The 25,487-nt window shown below is 66.1% G+C and overlaps 1 protein-coding gene and 1 long non-coding RNA gene across 3 annotated transcripts; one reads left to right on the top strand and one right to left on the bottom strand.

Annotated features, from left to right (window-relative positions):
• Window positions 1-238: 238 nt before the first annotated feature.
• LOC131823278 (uncharacterized) lies at window positions 239-3,631 on the top strand. 2 transcript variants are annotated; one of them, XR_009350543.1, is made up of 2 exons: window positions 239-339; window positions 2,718-3,631. It is a non-coding gene; the product is annotated as an uncharacterized LOC131823278 (long non-coding RNA). The 2 variants fall into 2 exon arrangements; XR_009350544.1 differs by lacking the exon at window positions 239-339 and adding an exon at window positions 608-853.
• GNA11 (G protein subunit alpha 11) lies at window positions 3,412-24,237 on the bottom strand. The gene is made up of 7 exons (XM_059159421.1): window positions 24,034-24,237; window positions 12,897-13,081; window positions 10,667-10,821; window positions 10,103-10,231; window positions 7,189-7,318; window positions 6,958-7,111; window positions 3,412-5,867 (listed from the first exon to the last, which is right to left on the bottom strand). The coding sequence occupies exons 1-7, from the start codon at window positions 24,167-24,169 to the stop codon at window positions 5,677-5,679; spliced, it is 1,080 nt and encodes a 359-aa protein (XP_059015404.1). The 5' UTR covers window positions 24,170-24,237; the 3' UTR covers window positions 3,412-5,676.
• Window positions 24,238-25,487: the final 1,250 nt, after the last annotated feature.

Genomic DNA, 25,487 nt, shown 5'->3' with positions numbered 1-25,487 from the left:
ACTTGACCCACTGAGCCACCCAGGTGCCCCTACAGGTGACATTTGGATCTATGATCCTCCTGCTCATTTTTGTGTAGGTCAAGGTTCTTCCTGCTTCCCTCCTCTCCTTCCTCCCACACCCCCTCCCCCAGCCCTGCCCTGCCTGTTGTCCCTCCTCTGCCCTCCCCCCACTCCTCCTTCCCCTCCCCCCCCACCTCTTTCTATACCACTTCTTCTTTTCCTCCTCCTCCTCCTCCCCTTCCTCCTGGTTAAATTCCAGCTTGGGGCTGCCCTGAGGAACCAGTCGTGGGCACTCGGCACACACCGTCTGATGACCGTCCTCCATCTGACTTTCTGGGGGTAAATATCTACGTGTGGCAGGGCTAGGTTATGAGATATTTCCCAGATACTATCTTTTCTTTTAAGATTTTTTTTTTAAAGATTTTATTTATTTATTTGACAAAGAGAAATCACAAGTAGATGGAGAGGCAGGCAGAGAGAGAGAGAGGGAGGCAGGCTCTCTGCTGAGCAGAGAGCCTGATGCGGGACTCGATCCCAGGACTCTGAGATCATGACCTGAGCTGAAGGCAGCGGCTTAACCCACTGAGCCACCCAGGCGCCCTCTTTTAAGATTTTTTTAAAAATTTATTTGTCAGATATATAGAGAGCGAGCACAGGCAGAGCGGCAGGCAGAGGCCGAGGGAGAAGCAGGCTCCCTGCCGAGCAAGAAGCTCCATGTGGGACTCGATCCCAGAACACCGGGATCATGACCCAAGCCAAAGGCAGCTGCTTAACCCACTGAGCCCCCTGCCGCCCTCCCAGATACTATCTTTTGCCAAAGTGCATGCACCGATTTGCACTCCCACTGGCTCTGGTGAGTTTTCTTGGGCTGCACTTACTTACTCCCTCTCTCTCTTATTCATAGACAACATACTCCTCGCTGCTTCTCTGGTATTAAAAATGTCCTTTTTGCTTGGGGCACATGGGTGGCTCGGTTGGGCGGCCAACTCTTGGTTTCGGCTCAGGTCATGATCTCAGGGTCCTGGAATCGAGGCCCTGGGACTCTGTACTCAGTAGAGAGTCCGCTTGGGATTCTCTCTCCCTCTCCTTCTGCCCCCCCACCCCGTGCTCCCTCTCCCTCTCAAATAAATAATCTTTTTCAAATGTCTTTTCTGGGGGTGCCTGGGTGGCTCAGTGGGTTAAGCCTCTGCCTTCTGCTCAGGTCATGATCTCAGGGTTCTGGGATTGAGCCCCACATCGGGCTCTCTGCTCAGCAGGGAGCCTGCTTCCCCCTCTCTCTCTGCCTGCCTCTGCCTACTTGTGATCTCTGATTCTGTGTCAAAAAAAATAAATAAAATCTTAAAAAAAAAAAAAAAGTCTTGGGACGCCTGGGTGGCTCAGTTGGTTAAGCAGCTGCCTTCGGCTCAGGTCATGATCCCAGCATCCTGGGATCGAGTCCCACATCAGGCTCCTTGCTCGGCAGGGAGCGTACTTCTCCCTCTGCCTCTGCCTGCCATTCTGTCTGCCTGTGCTCGCTCTCTCTCCCTCTCTCTCTCTCTGATAAATAAATAAAATCTTTGAAGGAAAAAAAAAGTCTTTTCCGCTTAATGAGGAATGAGATATTTACATCATTTCCAAGTACCTCCCACTCCTCGGATGCTGGGTGTATGGCCCCTGAGGGCCATGGCTGTCCGTCCCTGGACCCTGTCCTTGGCCACAGCTGAGGTCATGCGCCGCCAAGGTGGCCCAGAGGCAACCTGGGATACCAGGTTTTCAGTGGATGAATCATTTCTTTGGAGGAGACAAGAAGTCCTCATCCAGTGGCCCCACTGCTAGTTTTACACTTTAAAGACAGGTTCTCGCACACCTGTGCTCCTGGAAGCATCCTTCCCAGCTGCCCAGGTGTCCGTCCACCGGCCGGCAGGGCAGGCTTCGGGGGCGTGGGAACGCGGCTCTGCAGGCCTCCCGCCTTGAAATTCTCCTGATGGCTCGACAAAGGCCCCGCGCGGCCCTTGAGCCCCGACCTGCGCCAGGCGGGACAGCCGCGGCTGGTGCGCAAGTCCCGCAACCGCGGGCCCGCCGTCGGGGCAGGCGGCTGGCCCCTCCGTGCCTCGGTTTCCCTGCTGGAGCGGAGGAGAGGCCCTCACCGGAAAGACGCGGTCAGGCTGCAGGAGGGCGGGGAAGACCAGAGGCTGGCGAGCGGCGCCTGCCGGCCGCGGGGGACATGACGTCCAGGTGCGCGGACGCCGGGGCAGGGCCTCCCCCGCCTCCCCGCCGCCCACTGCCCGGATCCTGCCCCGTCCTCTGCCTGCACCGGGCCAGCCCCCACCGCGCCCTCCAGGACCGGCGCGGTCCCCTTCGCCCGGGATCGCCGGCTCCCGCCCTCGCCCCCGGTCCGGCTTCCCCGCAGCAGCCACCAGAGGGCGCCCACGAGCTCCCGAGTCAGGTTTCCTGCACCTGGCTCTGCCCACACCCAAGGCTCCCCACCTCCTGGGGCCCAAGTCCTTCCCCTGTGATCCCCTAGGCTCTGCACGACCTGACCCTGCCCTCTCCGTCCGCCCTCCCCTCCTCCCTCTCTAGCCCTCGCTCACTCTGCTCCAGACACACAGGGCCCCTGGCTGTGTAAGCCCAATGTTGCCCCAGGACCTTTGCATAGGTTATGCCCTCTCCCTGGAATGCCCTGTCCTCATGTCACTATTGTTGCCCACCCTGCCCTGCTACTCTACTTTTCTTCATAGATTAACCCCTGGTGATAAGTGCCTGCCACGACACGAAGGGACCCAAGGACACTGTTGAGAGGACCCAGACACAGGACACATCCCACTGGACCCCACTCCCAGGAGGGCCCCAGAGGAGTCCCATTCGCAGAGAAGAGACGGTGGGTGCCGGGACTCAGGCAGGGGTGGGGAGTCCGGGCTTCGTGGGGACAGAGTCTCCATGAGGGGAGATGGAAGGTTCTGGAGACGGAGGGTGGGGGTGTGGGAGTGCTTCACACCGCTGGGCAGTGCACTTGGGAGACGGTTAAGGTGGTGAATTCTGTTATGTGTACTCACCATTTTTTAAGAAGGAAAAAGGTCTGAGAGAAGATCACCGAGACAGACCCAACCTCCTCAGTTTACATAAGTAAATACAGAATGTCCAGGACGCAGGCTCCTCGGTCCCCGACCCCCAGTCAGGAGGCACGTCTGGCCAGATGCTCCAGCCCCCCAGTCTAGACGAATGAAGCGGAAGTCGGGGCCAAGTCACAGAACCTCAGAGCAGGGGGCCCTGGAGCCCAAGCAGGGCCGCTGTGGCCGCCGCACCCATGAGCTCACACAGCAGCCGGCCACGCGGGGACCAGGCAAGACTCTCCAGAGCTCGGGCGCCCCTGCAGTGCCCACCGCCCACCTGCTATGGCCAGTGAGAGGAAATAAGCCAGAGGGGGCCACAGCATTTAGGAACAAAATTTATTCCAATTTAAAACAGAATTCATTTCAGGAGAAAGATATGAAAAGTCAATTTCCATCAGCTCTCTCTGGATTAAGGGGTCAGGGCCCCGACGCGCGGAGCGGAGCCTGCTGCCCCGCCCCCGCCCCCACATGGCAGCCTTGGCCCCGGGAGGTTGGCACTGAGCTAACGGGCCTGTCCGCCAGCGCGCACAACAATACATGCATTTCAAATGACAAAAGGTTTAAAAACAGTATTTTTATATAATATTCTTCTTTAAAATAGGTTAAGGTTGAAACCGTCTGAAATCAGGACTGTATAATATACAAGTATAACCAGAGGGGGCCAGCGGCGGTCGCTCGGGGGCGCTGGCACCAGGCTGTCTCTCGGGCGAGCAGGGGATGGGGGACCAGGGCCCCTCTGCTGGGACCTGACACAGTCGGGGGGGGGGGGGGGATGGAGCTCCCCAAGGTGGAAAATGAGAAAAACAAATCCCACACAATGGGCGAGGGAGGGGCCCGGGCCGCCCAGGCCCCACTGGCACTGGCACAGAGTGGGTCTCCGACCCTCTATGGCACACAGCAGTGTCCCCATCCTCCGGCCCTGGGCCCTCGGGGTTCCAGAAGCGCCGGGCGGGGGTGGCGTGGCGGTCCAGCCAGACTTTGGCTCTGGGGTGCTTGGCACACTGCTCCCTCCGGGAAGAATGAATACTTTGGCCCAGTCACACCCTGCGCCCCCGAGGCCCAATCCACCTCCCTTGTGATCTGGGCCCGAGAGGCGCTGAGACCTCGAGGTGCCCACCCTGCGAGACCCCCGAAGTCCCTGGGCAGGCCCCCCCAGCAGCACCCAGGGCACACGCTGCGGACTTTGGCACGCCCCCTCCCTTGCAGGACTGTCCCCAGAGAGGACTGATCACTAGGAATGTCGCCGCCCCACCCTGCAGAACTGCCCGCAGTCGCCGCCAGCCCCCTCCTTCCTGTGACAGCGTCAGGAGAGCGCAGGGAGCGAGGCCAGGCCTGGCGTCCTGGCGTCCGGTTTGCTGTCCGAGTTGCTTCTCCTGTGGGCGGGCGGCCCAGACCAGGCTGGGGGGGGGCAAGGCATCACTGGCAGCTCGTTCCCGCTACGTTGTGCAAATCAAAACAAAACAAAACCCACAAAAAACACTGTAGTGCTCAGTCTGCGTCAGATAAAAACGCACCCCCCCAAACACAGCCCCCACTTGTTCCCACCCTCCGAGCCCCTCAGAAGGAGGGGGCCCAGGCAAGGCAGCCCATGGCTCTGGCTCAGTGCGTGGCCGTGGCCGTGGCCAGGCCTGGAAGCCACGCGGGGCTGCGGCACCAGCAGCCGCCGGCCCTCCACGGCTCCAGGCAAAGTGCGCGTCGTGCTGCGTGCTCGCCTCCCGGGGGCCGGGGGCGCGGGGGGGGGCAGAAGTGGGAGCAAGGGTTTGCGCCGGAGGCCGCGCCTGGGAACCGCCGCGGGCAAGTCCCTTCTCTGCCGCTCGGGGACTGACCTGAGAATATTCTGAAAGAGCCCCCTGCCCCCACTGCTTCCAAGTTGGCTTCAAAACAGAACACATCGAAACCGACTCCCAGTCCGGCTCCCTGGGCGCAGCGGGGTGCCCACGGCCCTTGGCGGTGTCTGGACAGCAGCCTTTGGGGCCCCAGGAGAGCCCCCAGGCCTCGACGTCTCCTGACCACGGAGCCTACGCGCTGCCTTGTTTCCTCACCAGAAGCAAAGGTTAGGCACTTCCCAGGGCGGGCAGCCGAGGGCGCCGCCCACCCCCACTTCTTGGAGTCCAGGACGTCAATAACTTAGGGAGCGAGAGAAAGAGAAGTCACAGTCCTGGGGCCTCGGGGTGAAGGCCAGGAGGGGGGCGCAGGCCGGCGGGTGGCTCTGTCCCCGCTGAGCGCCGGGGGGCCGCCGGCCCGGGCTGCGGCTGCGGCGGGGGCGCGGCACTCGTGGGTCTCTTCGCTGGTCTTGTCTTTCTTTTCCTTCTTTTTCTTTTTTTCTTTTTTTTTTTTTTTTTAATAGAAAAAAGCGAGCCACGAGTCAAGGCCAGGAAAAGGCGGCCTCGCCGCTGACACAGGTGAGAAGGTGCACGAGGTGTATAGAAAGAAAGACGTAGGTCCCCTGATAACTGTGAAATAAAAACCCTTTGTTAAAAATATGCAAACAAAATCAACTCTTCGGCCAGCAGAGCCGGCGGCCGAGCTGTCCCCGCGGCGGCCGAGCTGTCCCCCGCGGCGGCCGAGCTGTCCCCGCGGCGGCGGCTCAGACCAGGTTGTACTCCTTGAGGTTGAGCTGCAGGATGGTGTCCTTGACCGCCGCGAACACGAAGCGGATGTTCTCCGTGTCGGTGGCGCAGGTGAAGTGGGAGTAGATGATCTTGTCGCTGTCGGGGTTCAGGTCCACAAACATCTTCAGGATGAACTCCCGGGCGGCCTGCGCGTCCCGCTGTGGCCCTGGGGAGGCGGAGGCAGGGGCGGGTGAGCGAGGCCGGCCTGCACCTGCCGGGGGGCGGGGGGGGGTGGTCACAGATACCCACGGGGCGCAGACTGATAGCTGGGCGCGTGCAGAGACACCCACCGGGCACGGACAGACACAGGGATAGAGACTTGCAGTGCAAGGACTGACACCCGTGGTCTATGCACTGACACTCGCCGAGCACAGACAGGGCACTGGCCAAGCAGGGGTGTCGCCTCCTGCCTCCCCAGTGGGAGCCCCAGGGCTGATGGCCAGGCCCATAGGGGAGCTGCTGTCCCCCGAGGCCGCTGCTCTGCCACCGCCGGCCGGCCTCCACCCGGGGGCCCTCGGCCTCTCAGCCGGCAGCTGCCCACAGACACCCCGGACCACCTCCAAACTGCCGCGAGCTTCCTGCCCAGCCCCACGCCCCCCCACTGCACTCCCACGGCTTCCCCCCCAACACCCACACCCAAACACGCACGGGTGCCCACACGCGGGCACACACGGAGCCACGTGCCCCTGCTGCCCTGGCCTTGCGCACACAGCCATCGGGCCACGGGCATGTCCCTGAGGCTCTGGACTGACCAGGCCCGGACTGCCCTAGAGTCCCGTGTCATTTCCCCGTCCTGCGTGTGTGGAGGCAGCAGCGGCGAGGCCACACAGCGAGAGTGCCGGAGAGGGGCCTGGGGATGGTCCGTGCTGTTCTGGCTTCTGTTAGAGCTCAGGCTAACTCAGAGGGGAAGAGGGTCCTGGGTCACCCCCCCAGTCCCAGGGCCTCATTCCCCCCCACTCAGGCTCCAGGCAAGCAGGGACCTGGGAGCAGAGTGGCCCCGTGCACCCCTCTAGTGGCGGTGTCCACGAAGCTGCACCCCTGGGAACATAAAGACCTTCCGCTCACCGAGGCTGGGTGGGGGCGGCACTGAGGTGCGGAGGAACACGGAGGCTCCCAGCCCCCACCGGCCGTGCCACCAGCCTCCACCAGGGTCCGCATCCCCCAATCACCACCACACGAGGCCCAGAGAGCACGGGGGGGGGGGGGGGGGGGCGGCGAGCCCGGCCCCGCCCCGGCCCCCGCGGCGCGCCGCTCACCGTCGAACTCGGGGAAGTAGTCGACCAGGTGGGAGTGCAGGATCTTGTCCTCCAGCAGGTCCTTCTTGTTGAGGAACAGGATGACCGAGGAGTTCTGGAACCAGGGGTAGGTGATGATGGTCCGGAACAGGGCTTTACTCTCCTCCATGCGGTTCTGCGGGAGGAAGTCGTGAGCACCACGGGCGCCCAGGCCGCAGGGTGGGGACGGGGGACGGGGGACGGGGACCTCACCTCGTTGTCCGACTCCACCAGCACCTGGTCGTATTCACTCAGGGCCACGAGGAACATGATGGACGTCACGTTCTCGAAGCAGTGGATCCACTTCCTCCGCTCAGACCGCTGACCCCCCACATCCACCATCCTGCAGGAAACGGGGGGCTCAGCGCCGCTGTCCCCAAACCAACCCCTGCCACCAACAAGGCCGGCGTCTGCTAGAGCCTGGAAGGCCCCCGAGTCTGTGAGAGCCAGCAGAGCCCCCGCGCCCGCATGTGCCAGAGCCAAGAGGACACGCCGCCCCCAGCAGCCGCGCCTGACGGAGGAGTCACAGGACGGGAGTCCGCGAACCCGGCGCTTACGGGGACCAGATACAGGCCAACCCCTGGACCCGAGGTCCCACATCTGGAGACCCAACCCCTCGCCTGGGCTACATGCACGACCGTCGGCCAAGCACCATCCGTGGAACGCAGCAGAACGAGATGAACCGAGGACGCCCGCACGCCACGCCGGTCCCGCCTCGCCACCGAGGGGGTGGCCCACGGAGCGACACGCTTCCCCTGCTGCCAGGAGCAACTGCAGGTCGCAGCTCCCGCTGGCACGAAAAGCACATGCCATCTGATAGTCCGGAGGCTGGGCTCCTGGGCAGAGGGGGCAGCCGGGGGACAAGAGCCGCACAGACACGGGGCAGGGGCTTGCCGCCTGCTACGGGGCAGCTCCTCGGCTTTCTGCGATGTGGGAAGACGCTACTTTTTAAAAGACGCCAAGAGCAGGCAGGCAGGGTGGCCCACAGGAGGCAGGGGACCCCAGCCAGGCCCTGCCAAGGGTGGGGGGTTGGTGGACATCAGGGTCGCCCGGGGCACAGCCAACACCAGTGCGGCCGCTTGGCGGGGCTTGCCCCGAGGAGACTCCACCAAGCACAGGCGGACGGTGGACGTGCCAGGACACCGAAGGGACGGCCGGGTGGTGACAGGAGAGGGAGGTGATGGGCCAAGGGCCCCATGTGAGGCCTTAAGGACCGCAGCAGCTGTGGCCGGTCTGGGGCATGCCACAGGGGCAGACAGGCACTGGGCCCACGGCCTTTCTGGGCCACATGTCTCTCCAATTAAGGTCCCCTGTCCGGGACCAGGTTCATCTCCTCACATGGCCAGGGCAGCTGGGCCATGACCCAATCCCGCTCCGGTCAGGGGACCCTATGGGCGCCCAGCTAGGGAAGGGACTGGCCGGCAAGGGACTGGCAGTGCCAGAGGGTGTGGACCCACGACAGAGCCAAGTGCAGACCGGGGAGGGGCAGCAGGGAAATCCCGCCGGGAGGAGGTGACACGCACAGCCTGAGCTCACAGAGGGGAAGGGCGGGGGCCGGGCACTCCGGGCAGAGGACCAGCAGGCAGAGGTGGCGCCGCAGTCAGGGGGAGGCCCGGGGGAGAGCCCACACGGGGGCCGGGGGCGTGCTCGGCCCAAGCCCCAGCCTGTGCCCCACAGGCCTCAGCTCCGAATTCAGAGGTGGCAGCCCCACCAAGGACCCAATTAGACAAGAAAGAAAACCCAAACCCCGAACCCTCACCAGGAAAACGCACATCGGACCCGCACAGGGCGGGGGCGTAGGGCTTCCGAGGCTCCAGGGACTCACACAGGGATCTGGCAGAGGCCCAGCCGGTGAGGGAGGGTGCAGGGGGCCAGAGGGGCACCCGGCTCTCTCCCGGCAGGTCCCTGTCGTGGGGGGGGGGGGAGTCTCAGGCCAAAGGCTCCTCAGTGCTCTCCAGAGCCAGTGCTCCGAGGCCACAGGGCAGAAAGCCATGGCCAGCGACAGCTGCCACAGCTGCCCACCCTTCTGGGACCCCTGCTCCACCAACTCCTTCCCCAGCGGGAGCCTAAGCAGGGAAGCGGGGGCACCATGATGGGGTGCTGCGGGGCCCTCCCGGCCGGCAGACCCGGCGGACCCGCCCCTCCTGGGCCTCCGGGCACCGGGCTGAAACCTTTCCTCCAAACTCAGTGCCCCCAGAACCCGGGGCTGAGTCCCCGCGGATGTCATCAGTTAAACGACACCAGGCTAGAGTGGGGTGGCCCTGCAATCACCAGAGGGAATTCCGGACACGGACACACAAAAACAGGCCGTGTGACCGCGGGGGCAGGGATGTGACGGAGACACGGAGGGCGGCTGACAACCCCGGGCAGCTGGGAGGCACGGGGAGCCGGAGACGCCCCTCCCCGCCTCCGAAGGAACCGGCCCCACCCACGCCCTGATCCTCGGCTTCTGATGCTGGGACCACAGAAATGCCTGTGGCTTCAGAACGCCCATCTGTGGTCACGCGCGGTGGCCCCAGGCGACACGCTCGCCCTCACCACCCAGCGGCTCCGTGGTCTCACTGCATGGCGGGGCCCGTGTCCTCGAGGATGGCCCAGGTCTACCCAGGCCACACCCCCTGCCAGGACGGGGCCCCGTTCTGCCCACATGCCAGGAACCCCCATGGGCCCAGGAACCGGAGTCTGGAACCACCCGTCACCTGGCTCCGCACGGGTCCCCAGGCCCCTCTACCACCTGTGGCACCCACAGCTCCGGCCCAACTCCAGACCCCCTGCCCCACCGACACACCCTGGCGCCCTGCCCCAGCCACAGGCTCGTCACAGAGGTCCCCCAGAAGGCCCTCCCCTCCAGGCTGGCTCTGGCCAGAACCGCCATGGCCCTTACTGCTTCCGGGACATGGCTCACTGCAAAACCTAGCGACATTCACGAGTCTATCTCCCGTCCTGGTTCGGAAGCTCCCCGAGAGCAAAGACCGAGACCCAGCCAACCTGTCGTGGTCCCCACCGCAGGTGCGAACAGCCACCACCATGGCGCACGGCACCCACAGCAGCCCCGGCGCATGGCCCCCCCGCGCACGGCCACCCCGGCACATGGACCCCCCGCACACGGCCACCAGGCCACAAGTACCTGAAGATGATGTTCTCCAGGTCGAAAGGGTACTCGATGATGCCAGTGGTAGGCACACGGACCCGAAGCACGTCTTGCTGGGTGGGCAGGTAGCCCGAGGTGGCGATGCGGTCCACGTCAGCCAGGTAGCTGCGACACAGAAGGCACCGGGTTGCGCGGGCTGGCAGGCAAGGCAGGGGATTGGGGGGGGACGGCCCGGCCACCGTGGTCCCTGAGCAGCAGGAAGGGGCCCAGCGCTGAGCCTCACCAGCTGGGGCGGAACAGCCGGGAGCACTCGGGATAAGGTGGACCCAGGACCCTGCAGAGGCCTCCCCGCCCCGCCCCGGCTCTCATGGGACAGAAGTCAGGCTGGCTCCGGGGGACCCCCACGGGGCTACCCGAGGACAGCCGCGGCGGCGGGAGAAAGGGGACTGGCCGGGCAGCCGGGCTGCAGCCTCGCTTCTCCAGATGAACGTCCCTGCTCTGGCACCGGCGTGGGCTCAGAGAGGGGCCCACCAACGCCGTCAAGCACGCCCGGCCCTCCGGCCCTGAGCAGCGTCCCCGAGCCCCCCGTGGCCTACTCACTACTTGGCGGAGTCGGAGAGCTGGTACTCCCGCCGGCGGTCGTAGCACTCCTGGATGCCGGGGTCGTCCCACAGGGTCTTGATGGCGTGCACATAGCGGTGCTCGAATGTCGTCACCTTCTCCACGTCCACCTCGCGGATCAAGAGCGCGTTGGCCTGCGGGGAAGGAGGGAGAGCCGTGGGCTCGCCGGCGCCTGGGCCCCACGGGGCGCCCGACCAAGCGGGGACCTCCGCCCCAGAGCAGCACGGACACATGTGGGCACGGAGCAAGAGGGAGCCGCAGGGGCTGTCCCTCAGTGGGAGGTCCCCGTGCCAGAGCCCGGGAGTGAGGGGGCTCCTGGCACCAGGCCGCGCGGCTGTGTGCCCCACACGTGTGCCCCAGTGTGGGGGCGGCAGGCGGCATGGGAGCAACCACGTAGACGAAGAAGCAGACTCCGCGAAAAGTGACCGAGGGTCAGACCCAAAACAAAACAGGCACCGCAATGAACCCACCCCCGCAGCAGCCCCCCGCCCCGTTTCGCAGGTGAGGCAACAGGACCACCTCCGATGTCCGTCGGGCCTGCACCCCTACCCCCGGCCCACGGCTCCTCAAACCCCAGCAACCTCTGAAGGGAGTGGGGGCAGGGCAGGGCGCTGGCCGGGGAACCTCCGGGGCTCGAGACTCGGGAGACCCCGCTTGTCCACTTGCCTGTCGGGACAGGGCAGCCCAGCCGGCCACAGCGGAGGGTCTGGGGAGACACACCTGGGCAGAAGCCGAAATGGGGAGTGGGGGAGCCCTAGCCCGCGCTCTGAAAGCCAGGAGAGATGCCCCACACCGGTGCCTGCAGCCGTGGCCTCCAGCCCTCACCTGCCCCACAGTCTGGACCTGCAAAGGCCGACGCCGGCCCAGGAAGACACCCCCAGCTGTTGACGTGTGACAGCCTCGAACACCCCAGAGGACAGTGCCTTCGGCTTTGTGGCCCCAGCTCCGTCCCTGTACCCAATGCCATCAGGGACGACACGTCAAGGAACAGGTACCGTGTGCAGCAACAACACCGTATGGACCAAAAGAGGGTGCCGTGGGCGGCCGCTGCGAGACACGGAGGGACACGGATGGTCCACACACCGGCCTGCGGTCGGACGCTGCAGCGGACCCCAGCCGAGCACACAACCCAAACCCCGCCCCAGACGGCCGCCCACCCAACACCAGGCCCGGCTGGGGGTCCCTGGTCATCTGTGACCTGGGGACAGAGGGAAGAGGGTGCCAAATGGAAATGTAGCAGTGGCCTGGCGGACGGCCCTTCTTAAGCCTGAAAGCGAACGGATTCACTGAACGCGCCCTGTGTAAGTACGGACTCCCGTGCCTCACATGAGCCCAGGGCAAACCTCCAGGGCTGACCAAGAAACCCCCAAAATCAGATCTACAAAAGCCAAGCCAAGAGGGGCCACCAGCGAGAGCCCACTGCCGCCCGGCCGGGGGCACACTGCATGGAGGGGCCGGTGGCTCCTCGCGAGGGCAGACCCCCTGCTGCCCTGTGAGTCCCCGTCTCCCGGGGACACGGCCGGGGCAGTGGCGACAGGTGTGCACACAGATGCTGCACGTGAACGTCACCGCGGCAGCCGTCCAGGAGCCAAACGCGGAAACCCGGCGCCCGTCCGCGGGCGAGCGGATGTGCACAGCACGTCCACCTGCACACGGAGCGTGACGCAGCCCTCGGGCGCCGGACCGACAGACGTGTGAGAACAGCCGGAGCAGGAGCGAGGCCCCCGCACAGCCCCGAGGACGGACCCTGAGCCCCCGACACACAGGAAGGGGACCAGACACAGGAGGCCACAGGGAGTGTGAATCCACGCGTGCGACACACCCTGACCAGGCCCCTCCACGGACAGGAAGGGGCTCATGGGGGCTGGGGGCTGGGGGAGGGGCGTTGACAGGTGACGGGGACCTGGGTGCCTGGTGGTGATGGAATGTTCTGGAACTAGACAGAGGTGATGGCTGCACAGCTGTGTGTGTCAGAAAGCCGTGAACTACACACTACGGGGAGACCTGCCCCGTGAGTGACTCTGGTCTCGAGGAGCCGTTACTCTGGAAACAGGAGGGGAGAGGCCCTGCCTACCGGGAGGCACACAGAGCGGACACGGCGCTGAGGGCTCCCGGCCAGGAGGACCGAGGCGCGGTGCCCGGCCAGGAGGACCGAGGCGCGGTGGGGAAGGCAGGTGCCGGCGGGTGCAGGGCGGGCCCCAGGCCTCACCTTGTTCTGCTCGTACTTGTACAGGATCTTCAGGGTCTCCATGGCGCGGATCATGGCCTGCATGGCCGTGAAGATGTTCTGGTACACGAGCTTGGTGAAGCCGCGCTTGTCCTCCTCCGAGTAGCCCGCCCCGTGGATGATCCGCATCTGCTTGATGAACGTGCTCTTCCCGCTCTCGCCGGTGCCTGCGGACAGGGCCGTGTGAGCGCCAGGCCGGAGCCCGCCCGCGCCTCCTCGTGGAGCAGGGTCACTAGGGGTCGGAGCCCGGGGACTCGGTGCTCAGGGGGCCGTGGGGCACCCTTGGCCAGCAGCGGCCGCTCTGCAAGGGGCATCCCCACTACGACCTGGTCACACCCCAAAGCGGACGGCCCTTTGACCCAGCGGGAAACCGAGGCCCAGCGTGGGCAGGGGGTGTCTGCAGGGCACCCAGCACTGAGGTGCGGAGCAGGCGGGTACCCCAGGCGTCCAGCCCGGTCACACGGCAGACGACGGGCCTCCACACGCACTCAGCGCCCCAGAGGCCGCCGTGAGGCGCCGCCGTGCGTCTCCGCCAGGCGCCATGGCCTCCTTGACAGTCAGGCCCACCGGCCCCGTAGGACCTGCCCACGCCCACGGTGGATGGCACGTCCAGTCTGGCAACGTCTCCGTGGACTCCAACCACACTCCTCATCCAGGGCCCCACGAGGGTCACCTTCACTTTGGGGCAAGAGTTTAGTTCTGCACGGAAGCCAGGGTGGTCTGAGGACAGAAGCTGTCCCTCCCCATTAGCTGAGACCTCACAGACCCACCCACCCGGACGAGTCCTAGACCCGCAGTCCACGCACGGAGGCCCCCAGCTACCCCTGAGCCCGGTGTCTGCTCCCTCCCGTCCGCCGGTGCACATGGTGTCGGACCCCCTCCCTCTGCAGGCGTGAGGGGTGCGGGGCTCACCGGGCTCTTCCAGGCCGCACGCTGACCCCCACCTCAGCCTCGAGGGGTCGGGGGATCGGCCGACAGGCGGGAAGGCCCGGAAAGCGGCCACCCATCCACTGTGCCCTCACCCAGCCCCCCCGGCGCCCTGAGCCACGCGCTCTGCTCTGCTCCCGCTCCCCCACAGTGCGGCCCGGCAGCCCCTCCCCACGCTGGTCCAGGGGCCAAGCGGCACAGGGTCTTCCATGCCACACAGCTGGGCCCCAGGTGGAGACGGACCCCTGCAGGAGGGCGGGCTAGACTCCTCGACTTGCTTCCAGCTGGCAGAGCAGGACAGACGACGGGTGTCGCTTCCAAGACTGGGTCACAAGACGCACGGCGGCCTGTGCCACGCTGTCCGGCACCACGGGCAGAGGGGGATGGGAAAGGGCAGCCGCCAGGCCGTGAGGACTGCAGCAGCGCTGGGGACAGGGCCACGGCTACTCCAACCACGGGAGGGACTCGGAGCCCGGGTGGCCCAGACCCCGGACCCTCGGAGACTGTCCGCCGCGGGAGGCCGAGCTGGGGAGCGAAGTGACAGCAGAGCAGGAGACAACGTCCAACGTCCAAGCGCGCGTGGCCTCCGACGGCCGCCCGGACCCCCCTGCTCACAGGCTCAGAAGCCCCCGCCTCACCGCACCTGCTGCCGAGGCTTCCTTCCGCCCCGCGCCCCCGTCAGCCCCGTGGCTGCTCACGTCCCTGCACGGCCCGGGCGGGGTCCTCCGTGCGGCCACTGCCGGCTCCCACACCCGTGACGTGGACTGCACTCCGGAAGGCCCCGGCACCCCGCGGGCAGGCAGCCCTCCCAGGCCCCTGGAGTTGTGACCGTGGCCCGAAGGGGAAGCCCGTCTGCAGGCGTCTGCCGCTGGCCTGCTCGACTGACCACGGCCTCTGGGACAGACCAGTTCCGTGGGCCTCACGTGTCCCCCGATCCTGCAGCCGGGAGGCACTCGGTCCACACCCGAGGGACCGACCACACTCGGGGAGACCTGAGCCCCAGGGGCCTGGGCTGTCACACCCGCGCCTCTCTGGTGCTTTCACCAACTGCTGCGGGGCCTTCCCGGGATAAGCACAATGACCGTGGGTCCATCATCAAGGAAGGTGGCTGCCTTCGCGCCATCCCCTGTCTGTCCTACTTCAGACGACTCACCTCTGCTCTCCAGGTGACACAGGACACCTGCTCGCTCTGACCGACACCCCTGAGAGTTCCAGGGACAAGAAGAAGTGGAAGGGACGTGCACAAGACTCCACATATGCCCAGAGGGACCCACACTGTGGGGACTCCAGGAATGCAATTTCCAATGCAGTTTCCTCTTGACCCGGATCTGTGCCCCTGGGTCTGTGGCGCTGTGGACCCCAGGCACAGTCATTCTTCTGGGGGTGCAGCGGAATGTCCCGGGTACTGCGGGGGGCTGAGCAGCGTCCCCAGCCCCAGCCCAGGATGCCTGGAGCACCACTGGTGTGCCAAACACAGACCTTCCCAGATACTGTCCAGGGTCCTCTGTGAGGCAGGATGGCCGAGGGTTCGAACTCGTTTTCGACAAAACTCTGTTACAGAAAGGAAACCGCCCCGCCGGTCCGTCAGGCCATGTCCATCTCAGACAACGGCCGAACAGATGCACACACGCGAGCCAAACCCCGAGACACAGCCCACGGGTCAGGCCGAAGGGGAGACGAGGCAGGTCCCAGGCGGAGGCCACTCGCCACTGGGAAACGCAGGCCACGGCTCTCGCCACAAGGGGTGGGGAAGACCCACCGAAGAGGGTCTGCGAGCACGTCTGGTGGGAAAGGGACTGGCCTCACCCCTGCTTTTCAAAAAGGAACTGGGAGGCACCACTGGTTAAGCTCTACTCTTGGTTTCGGCTCAGGTCGTGATCTCAGGGTCGAAGATCGAGCCCCAGGTCAGGCTCTGCGCTCTGGGTGGTCAGCCTGGGCTTCTGTCCCTCCGTCCGCCCCTCGCCCTCAAGTGTGTGAGCTGCTCTCTCAGAAAAATAAACCTTGGAGATAGAAACAGCCCCCGCTGTACCACTCCAGGGGCAGTGCACGCCCGCGGAGGGGTCGCGCACACGCACGCAGTGGTGTCGGTCAGCGTGACGCCTGCCCTGGGCCCCAGGAGGCCATGGAAGGTGTGGGAGGCACGTCTGTGAAGCGGCCCCCGGCCTGGCCAGAGAGAGGGTCAAAGGGAAACGGGCGTCTGGGGCACCGCCCTAAAACTGAAGCCTGACATGCGGGATCAGCCGCGGGAGATGTCAGGGGGTCCTGGACAAGGGGCATGGCCGAGGTCACGCGGCGTCTGGTCTGCAAAAGAACCAAAACGCAGACACACGGCGCGGCCGTGGGAGGTGATGGGTGTGCGGCCTGACCTAACGGAGGTGACCATCCCCCGGCACCTCCACGTATCAAATCCGTGGATCACACCCCACGAACTCGCGTGATACTCATGTCAATCAAATGTCGATCAAGCGGGAGGGGACGGAGGATGCCAGCGGGCACACCAGGCACCCGTCTCGGTCTGATCAGTGACCCCGCCCAGGGCAGCCACCCCTCTGCGGGGAAGGACAGAGAAGGGAGGGCGTGGGGGGGCGGAGGCAGGGAGGCGCCACCCTGGGAGGACAGAAGCGCGTCTCATGGTGGGTACGCTCCGGACCAACGTCAAGGCCAGGTGCACGGGCGTGGCGGGCAAGGGGGCCCTCCACCCTGGCACAGGCCAGGCCTGCTGCCCACGAGGCGCTGGGCCATCGCAGCGTCCGGGAGGGAGGGAGAGAGACCAGGAGACTGGGCTCGGCGCAAGGCTGAGTCGGCCAGAGCAACCCAGTTAGCTTTCCAGATGCCCTGCTTCCCGGGCCAGCTGAACCACGGCCATATCAGTCATCTGGGAGCTGGGACTCAGGCCTCTGACAGGATCCCTGGCCCCGGGAACTGCCGCATGTGACCCAGTGTCCACCTGCCCAGAAGGGTCTCGGGGCAAGGCCTGCCTGGACCTTATGGCCGGGCCCCCGCAAGCCGCCGCTCACCCGCCCCCTGGGGCCCGGCCACCCCTGCCCTCGCCTCCCGTTGGGCTCTCTCCTACAGACACGCGTGGGGCCCTGGCCCTCCGCCTCCGGCCTCCAACTCAACCTACCTGACCCTCGGTCACGCCCCCCCGCAGAGACCTGGTCCCACGTGCCCTTCCAGCTCAGAGCCCTTGACGGCTGCCCAACAAGTAGAAAAGCAAGCCCCCTCCAGCTGAGATATGGGAGGCTCCCAAGCCTGAGCCTCACTATGCGCACAGGCCCCCGGCCCCGCCGGCGCAGCTGCCCCAGACGCACGAGCTCCCGAACTGTGCGCTCAGCCAACACCGATGTCCACGCCAGCACATGTGTGACCGTCAGAGCAGCGTTCCCAGAGCCCGAGACGTGGCATCGGCCCAGGGGTCCTTCAGTCCAGGCAGATGGTCACAGCAATGGCCCAGCCGTACCGTGAGGTGCTGCACAGCCCCGAAAAGGAGCCCCGTGGACACAAGCGACAGCCGGATGGGGCCCAGGGGCCTCTGCCATGCGGGAGGGCGTGGAGGACATGCTGCTGGGGGTGGTGTGGAGAGAAGGATGACAGGAGGGTCCCTGCCGTGGGGGGACGCATGCACCGGGACGAGTGGTGAAACCCCAGCCCCTCCTCGGAGGGAACCGTGGGGCTCCAGGTTCCAGCTGTGCACATCCCACCGCCGGGCTGCCTGGCGTTCACAGACACATCCGCGACCCCCACCCGACCCGGAAACAGCCTTCCCAGCATGACTGGCACCTCCTGCATAGAAACTCAAGCTCCCGCCTCCAAGAAGCCCCCCAGCAGCCGGCACCGCACCTGATCCTTCTCCAGAGGACGCCAGCCCAGCCGCCCCTCCGTGAGGTCTGCCCCTCCCGGTGTGCACACTGGGCTGGGGCTCTGCTCGCAGCCCCCGCCCCCGGCCCCTAGCACAGGCCGGCTCATGGAAGGCGCAGCACGAGTGTTTTATGAATGAGTGGAATGAACTTGGTCCCAGCCCAACGCGCCGGCTTGTCAAGCATCCCCCACGGGGCCTCCGCACCCCTGCGCCGGGCAGGGGACTCGATGGGCCGTCACTCCAAGAGCAGGGCCCTAGCATACAGGCCAGCCTGGCGCCTGCCCCGCGGGGTCAGTGGGACACAGCAGGGGCAGGGAGCCTGTGGACGCCCTCTGGGCACGCTCTGACACATCCCCCTCAGGAGTGATGTGTGCCCAGCAGAGACCAGCTGACGAAGATGGAGGAAAGCAGAAACCACTGTCCCACCCTCTCCAGGGTGGGGGCTGCTGGGGAGAAGGAGTCCAAACCCAAGCCCCAGGTGGGCAGGGAACGGACTCCAGAGGCCAAGGGCCGGGGCCTCTAGGGCAGGAAGCTGGTCTCATCTCCCTGAGACTCAAAGTAAGCCACGGAGCCCTGGACCCCAGGGGCAGGCAGCCAGGCTGCCCATGACTGTGGGGTGTGGGTGAAGCCAGTAGCCGCCAGGACCATGGAGAGACAATGAGAGCCCCCCGGGGACCTGGGACTCCTGAAATCCAACAGGGACCTTGAGCTGTCTGGACAGGCCTGAGATCACCGACGGGACTCGGACGGCGGTTCCTGGCTCCTCCCTTGTCACACGCCCCTACGCACTCATTCATTCGGTGACAGAGCTGTCACGGCACTGCCTCTGGGGAGGTGCAGGAACTGAAATGCAGAGAGGGTGGGTGGCTTGGCTGAGGTCACGCCACCAGCGACCTCGACACAGAGCCACCTGGCCTGGGTGCTTGGGCGGAGCACCCCTCCGGCAGCAGCGGCTCCTGAGAGAGCACAGGTGCCGGGGGCAACCCCCCCCAGGAGGGAAGGGCGCTGGACACCCAGCCGTGTCAGCGGGGGCCTCCCCTTGACAGCGGCCGCCCTCCGGGTAGGCCACCACGCCTATTGTACCCGAGGTCCAAAAGTGGGAGTGGCTGTCCCTGCTGGTTTGGGTGGGTGTCCTTCACCTGGCCCATGTCTTCTGAGCCCACACTTTTGTCCCCAGGTTCCTACTGCCGCCCTTCCCGGGGCACCCAGGCAGCCGGGGTACTGTGACCCCCCCCCCGGTCCGGCCCAGCCCCCCATCCACCCAGCTGAGGCGTGGGGACAGAGCTCATGACACCTCCTCGGAAGTGTGGCTGAGGGTCAGAGAGACCCTCAGGAGCCCGCCGGCCCCCCGCTGACACTCTCGCCCCAAGGGCCTCCTTGAGCGGCCTGACCCGTCCGCTCCCGCCCGCTGCTCCCGACGCGAAGCCCCGAGCTCCCACTCGGCCCACTGGAGGGGTTTACGCTGCCCCCCCCCGCCCCGCACTGGGCACCACCAGCCAGCAGCAGCCGGAAACCGTGAGGAGGAAGGACATCCTGACTCCCTCACCTCTGACGACCAAGCTCGAGACAGGAGGCCCTGCTCAGGCACCGAGGGTTCTGCTGGCCAGGACGGACCATCCCGGGGGCACCCCCTACCCCGACTGACCCTCGCAATCATTCTGGAAGGTCACCGGGATTCTCTCCATGTCATGGGAGTCAGACGGGAGCAGACACCGCATTCCAGCACTTTCTGGCTCGGCCCTGGTGGGGCATAACGCCTCCCAGGGCGGTCGTGGTGGCTTTCGCAACGGGCTGCCACTAGCAGTGACCAGACAAAACAGCTCCCTCTACCTGCTGAGTGCCTGCCGTGGCCCACGGGCGTCCGTGGCACCATCTCACTTAACCCCATGACCGTCTTTCGGGCCCAGGGCGCCATCCCACGGGATGGACGGGAAGCAAGGCTGGAAGACACAGCCTCACCCCAGAGCGAGTGTGCCCGAACTGCTCCGAGCCGGCTCCACGGGGAGCCCTCAAAGCCAGCCCCCCCCCACGGCAGGAGGGCCTCACGAGGAAGGCGGCTGGAAGCTGTGTCCCCAGCGGCCCCGTCTGCTTACATCAGAGCAGAGCGCCGCACACACGGTGGCAACGGGCATGCCCGCGCAAGGAGTCGTGCATCCCGGCGGGCTGCGAGCGGGGGCAGCGGCGGTCCACGTCACTCCCACCCCACTTCCCTGGGGGCTTCGAGTCCCACTAGCTAACTGGTCACGGATAGCTCTGCCCTGGGGGCCAGGCTGGCGGGGACCCGGAAGCGGGGAACCGCGGCAGGAACCAGCAGGAGCCCTGCAGCAGGTGAGCAGGGGGACCAGGACGACCAGTCAGACGCCCTCAGGAGGACAGACACACGGGCCCCCTAGGAAGACAGGGAGGCCCTCCCGGAGCACAGCAACTACAAACCCCTGTGAGTGGGGCCACAAACTCCCCGAACCAGCGAGCCTGGGGGCTGGGGCTGGGGTCCTCTGGGAGCAGCCTGAGTCCTGCCAAGCCCCCCACCGAGGAGCGCCCCTCGTCTCCCCCCCAGCTGTCAGGGCCCCGGGCAAGCAGGCCACCGAGGCTGCATGTCCTCAGTTGACAGGCCACCGCCACCGGCCGGGACAGCAGCAGCCAGCAGGGCACGAGCGTGGCGACCACTCCTCCCGCTGCCCGATGGCCATCAGGCTCTGGCCACCCCGCCCACCCGGGGCTGAACTTTGCACCCTGCGCCATCTGGGACGGAGAGAGACAAACACCACCCACCCTCCTCCCCGAGTGCTCCTGGAAGCTCTGTCTGGCTTCACGGCTGCGCCCCAGACACCCGGGGCCGCCCACCACAATGCCCGGGGCCACGATGCCGGGCTGCTCAGAGCAGGGCTCCACCGCAAAAATACGAAAGTGAAACCTTCTGCGGTCGAGTATCCAAGACAGAACGCTTCCTCACCGCCCACCGCAGCGACCAGCCCACGAGCGGTCCCGGGCACGCAGGGAGGGGGCAGAGCAGGAAGCAGGGAGAGATCACTGTGCCAGCGGAGTTCGGAGGCTGGGCCGGGCCCCAGCAGCCCCAGCGACCCCAGCGACCCCAGCGGCAGGACATACCCGGCAGCTGAGCCCAGGGGGCCCCACGCTAGCTGACCTCTACCAGGCCCCACGGCAAGGCGGGGAGAGAGCTGTGGGCGGGCGCCGGCATCCTCCGGGTTCACGCAGGGAAACTGAGGGAGGGGAGACCTCAGGGCAATTCTGCGACACTTCCAGACACTGTCCCCAAAGAAAGAGGACCATTTGGACAAAAAACCACAAAATTTAAATTCGGGGCACATGGCACATCCCGGGGGAGGTCACGGTCCTACCACAGCCCAGGGGTAACCCAAGGGGGCACGAGAGGCTCCCCGAGGGGGCTTCCCGCTCTCCCAGGCAGCAGGAGATGCAGCCCCGCCCCCCCTGCCCGGAGCCAGCGCCGCCGGCACGGTCCTCCGAGCCTCCAAGCACTGGGAGGCGCGCCCTTCCCACCGCGGCCACCACACCCCATGCCAGATTCCGGGCCTTTTCACTGCGCTTTGGGGGCCGGCGCAGCCGACAGGAAGCCTGTGGAACTGACCGCCCTGCTTTATTTAGAAGTCCCAGAGCCGCCGGCTCGGCCGGGCCAGCACGCTGCACCCCCGCAGTAACACGGTTCCCATGAAGACCGGTTTTCAGACAGGAAGCCTGCCCTAAGGAACAGAGAAGGCGCCTCCGCCGTGGTTTTCTACCAAGTGACAGACCCACGACAGCAAAAGCCTCGCCCAGCAGAGGTCACAGGAGGCAGAAGCCAGCCAGGCCGGCCTGGGACCCCTGTCCAGGAGCTCCTCACCGGGTCTGCGGCCCCCCCCCGCTCCCCAATCTAGAGTTCTCTTCCATAAAATGGGGGGAACCGTAGCTAGTTCTCAGGACCGCAGATCCGGGGCCTGGCAGGGCGCACTCGCTGCCCGGCCGTGCTCTCTACTCCCGTCCCCAAGCAGACAAAAGCCGAGCAAGACCCCACCTGAACAACAGCACCTACAGAGCCGGACGCCTGCCTTCTACATGTTCACACGCACAGTGCGAACCCCGTGCACACACACACGCGTGCACACACACAGCTTTGCACACACACGCCCGTGCCCACTCTGTAAGCAGGAAACAGCCAACAAAACAACGTGCACGGTCTACACCCCAGCTCTACAAAGCGCACCTGAGACCCTGTACTCCCGCGGGGCACCGGCTGGCGGGGGGTGGGGGGGGTGGGGGTGGACAGGTCCCAGACGGGGGCGATTCTGTCTCCAGGGCACTCCAGGTAGTACCGGGGACGTCTGTGGCTGTCACCACCGTGGGTGCTCCTGGCGTCCAGTGGGTCGGGCCAGGGATGCTGCTCAGCCCCCCACTCCAGCCTTCACGCCCGTCTTCCTGCCGCAGACCCCCCCCTTTGGACCTGCAAGCTCACTTCTTCCTCCTCTTCCCACTGCCCCCCCATACTCAGAACAATCCCCTGAAACGGGGGCATGACTCCCCATAGCGCAGGCTGGCAGGGAGAGGGCCAGGTGCCTCTCTAGGGTCACAGGGCAGCGGCAGTGCGGGACCAGAGACAGGTGGTGCTGCTGTCCACACCCCCTCCCCCAGGCAGGCACTGGGACCCTTTGGGCAGGTGGCCCCGCTGGGTCTCTCAGTCCAGGGAGACTGGAGACACACACCAAGGCTGCAGGAGCGTGAGCCGTGCACTGCTCCCGGAACCCCATGTCCATCCAAACCTCGGGTGCTCAGGGCGAGTGGCGGGGCATCCAGAGGCTCACAGGCCCCCAGGAAAAGGCCCTCTGGCAGTATCCTTAACACGCCAATCACTTCTCCGGTCCCCTTCCCATAATAAAGTCCGCGTCATGCTGCAAAACCAGCCACAGCCACGCCAGCCTCCCAGAGGCCCCCCAGAACCCACTGCAAGTCTCCTCCAAACTCGAAGCTTACTCTCTGCCTGGATTTTCTGCAAAGCTGGCGTATTTTATAGTCTTTGGGTAAACTCAACGCGTCTGTTTAAAAAAAAAAAAAAAAAAAAACCACAAAACAAGGAAGATATTTCATCAAACGGAGGGCCCAGCAGGGCCACTGCAGCCAGGAGAAGCAAGGCATTCCCGCCAAGACCAGCGGCCGCGGCCACGGCCCGTTCCCCGGCAGACGCGGCTCCTCTGGACGGCCCCCACCCCGCAGCACAGCCCTCTGAGCCAGCGCCTCCTCCCACCCTGGGCCCGGCCACGGCCACGCTCCTCTGACCTCTGACGGCGTGTGAGCACTTCCAGCCTTCCCTGCAGTGCGGGAACCGAGCAGAGCTCAGAAGGGCAGGGCAAGGGTTTCTGTTTTGTAAACGACCTTCCTGCCTTGGGCAGTAGAGTCCTTCAACAACCCTCCTCTGGGCGACAGCACTTTGCCAGCAGCTGGGCCGACGTGCTCCCTACAACAGGTGTGCCCTGGGGAGACGAAGACTGGGACCCTGGTGACCGGGACAGGAATCTTCCCCAGGACGGGGAGGACCCGGGAGAGGGGCTCCCTGCAAGACGAAAGGAATGGGTTTGGGGAAGGGTGATGAGCTGGCTGGCTCTGAGGACCCCCGCCCCAAACGGGAGCCCTGAGGGAAGGAAGGGCTGTCCTCTCCCGCAGGTGGTGGGGATGGGGTGCTCCGGGGGGACAGACCCTGCGTGTGCGAACAGCGCTACACCTGCTGGGAAGAACCAAGGCGAGATCCTGGGAGGTGAGGGGGTACGGCTGGTGGACTGCAGCCCAGAGGTCTGGCCCTGAGCAGATGCAGGGCCAGCGAGAAGGGGACATCCCGCAGCCCAGGGAGGAAGGGCCGGCTCTGCACGGGCAAGGGGCTTGCGGGCTGAGAAGTGGCATAGGACCCGCGCTCCAGGGTTCTGGGGAGCCCCCACCCCCGACAGTGGGGGCAGGGGTCCTCGGTGGAAGGTGCGGGGCCCTAATCTGGGCAAGAGGGGCAGGGCCGTCCCCACGCCTGCTGTGCACACAGAAGCCGGGCTGGCTGGCCCCGGGGGGACTCCGGAAGCCCCGCACGGGCAGCGCAGGCACGGCTGACCCTGGAGGCGCCCGGGCTGACCCGCGCGGCACCGGCAGGGCCGACCCCCGCCGCACACCTCCCCCAGGGGCCGGGGCTGGCGGGGGCCGGTCCCCCCGGAGCCCCGCGCGCGCTGCGGACGGCGCGGGCGGGGAGCGGCCCGGGCGGCGGGCAGCACGGCGGGGGCGGCCGCGCCCGGCCCGCGCCCACACCCGCGCCGCCCGCGGGACCCCGGCAGGCCCGGCCGCACTCACCGAGCAGCAGCAGCTTCAGCTCGCGCCGGGCGTCGCGCTTGTCCCGCCGCAGCTGCTTCTCGATCTCGGCGTTGATCCGCTTGGACTCCTTCACCTCGTCGCTGAGGCAGCACGCCATCATGGACTCCAGAGTCATCGTCCCGGCCCCGGCCGCCCGCCGGCCGCCCCCGCCGCCGCCGCCGCCCCCTGGCCCGGGCCTGGCCCGGAGCCGCCCCGGCCGCGCCCGCCTGGCCCTCGGCGTTCGGCCCCCCGCGCCGGCCGGTCCACCTCGGCCGCCTGCGAGCGCCGGTCCCCGCCTGGCCGCGCACCCCCGCCCCGCCGCCCTGCGCCCGCGCCCGCGCCGCCGCCGCCGCCGCCGCCGCCAACCGCAGCCGCCGCGACCGAGCGACAGCGCCGCACAACCTAACCCGCGCCGGGACAGCGCCGACGGGCGGGCGGCGCGGCCAATGGGAGGGGCCGGCGGCCCGCGCGCCCGCGGCGGGGGCGGGACTAGCGGCGGCGCGGGGCGGGGCGACGCGCGGGCGGGGCGGGGCGCGGCGCGGCGGGCGCGCCCGCGGGTTAGGTTGCGCCGACGTGGGAAGGGGGACGCGCAGCCGGGAGCCGGGCGGGGCCGCCCGGGATTGTGGGAATGTGGCGGACTCGGCGGGCCGGCTCGGCGGCGCTCGGCTCCGCTCGGCCCCGCTCGGGTCCCTCGGCCCCGGGCCGAGAGGTGTGGACCCCGCCGCGGCAGTAGCGGGACCGGGCGACCTCGCGCTTCCCTCCCCCGGGAGGCGCTGGGGCATCAGCCCTCAAGGTCTCCGGGGAGGCGCCCTGGCATGGCCAGACCGGAAATGAACCTTCCTCTTGTCCGTTAAGCATTAAGAGGACGCCTCCTGTATACCGGGCCGGAGTCCAGCATTAATGCAGCACCTGCTATTTACCAGATGTGGTCCAGACGTTAAGGAGTGAACTACCAGACACGGCCAAAGCCTTAGGGAGTGCCTACTGTAAACCCTGCATGGGCCAGGAATTAGTGCAGTGCCTGCTGTGTTCCAGGCGGGGAACAAGCATTAATGAGGTGCCTACTTTATACCAAGCCCCGCTTTAAGCCCTTTAAACCAGCCCTACTACCCGGCTGATTTTATTGGAACGTCACCAAGCCCTTCCCTGTGCACACGGAGCCCGAGGCTTTCACCCGGTACCCACCCAGTCGTGCGGTTTCAACAGCCCTAAACCACTTGCCATCTGGCCTCGCACAGAAAGCGACCTGGAGCAAGGTTCAGACACAGAGAAGGCACAGAGAAGGTGCTCAATCAATGCGTTTTGAATGACGGAAAGAGAAAAAGAGAGCCTGCAGGGTTCCTAGGACAGCAAACCCATTCTACAGACAAGGAAGCTGAGGTTCCCCTGGGCACTGTTCTATGCTATGGCCCCTCTCCCAGCCCTGACCCCGTGGGACGCCCCCCACACCTGGC

This window comes from Mustela lutreola, chromosome 2, assembly GCF_030435805.1.
Source record: "Mustela lutreola isolate mMusLut2 chromosome 2, mMusLut2.pri, whole genome shotgun sequence".
NCBI classification, from domain to species: Eukaryota; Metazoa; Chordata; class Mammalia; order Carnivora; family Mustelidae; genus Mustela; species Mustela lutreola.
Note: the sequence above shows the minus strand (reverse complement) of the source record. Positions and strands in the feature narration are given on the sequence as shown.

Excerpts from the sequence above, each read along its gene's own strand:
- GNA11 (XM_059159421.1), bottom strand. The coding sequence starts at position 24,169 with ATGACTCTGGAGTCCATGATGGCGTGCTGCCTCAGCGACGAGGTGAAG. Across the intron at positions 10,822-12,896 it reads ACAAGTACGAGCAGAACAAG|GCCAACGCGCTCTTGATCCG; the intron begins GTGAGGCCTGGG and ends CCTTCCCCGCAG. Across the intron at positions 5,868-6,957 it reads CTACTTCCCCGAGTTCGACG|GGCCACAGCGGGACGCGCAG; the intron begins GTGAGCGGCGCG and ends CCGCCTCCCCAG.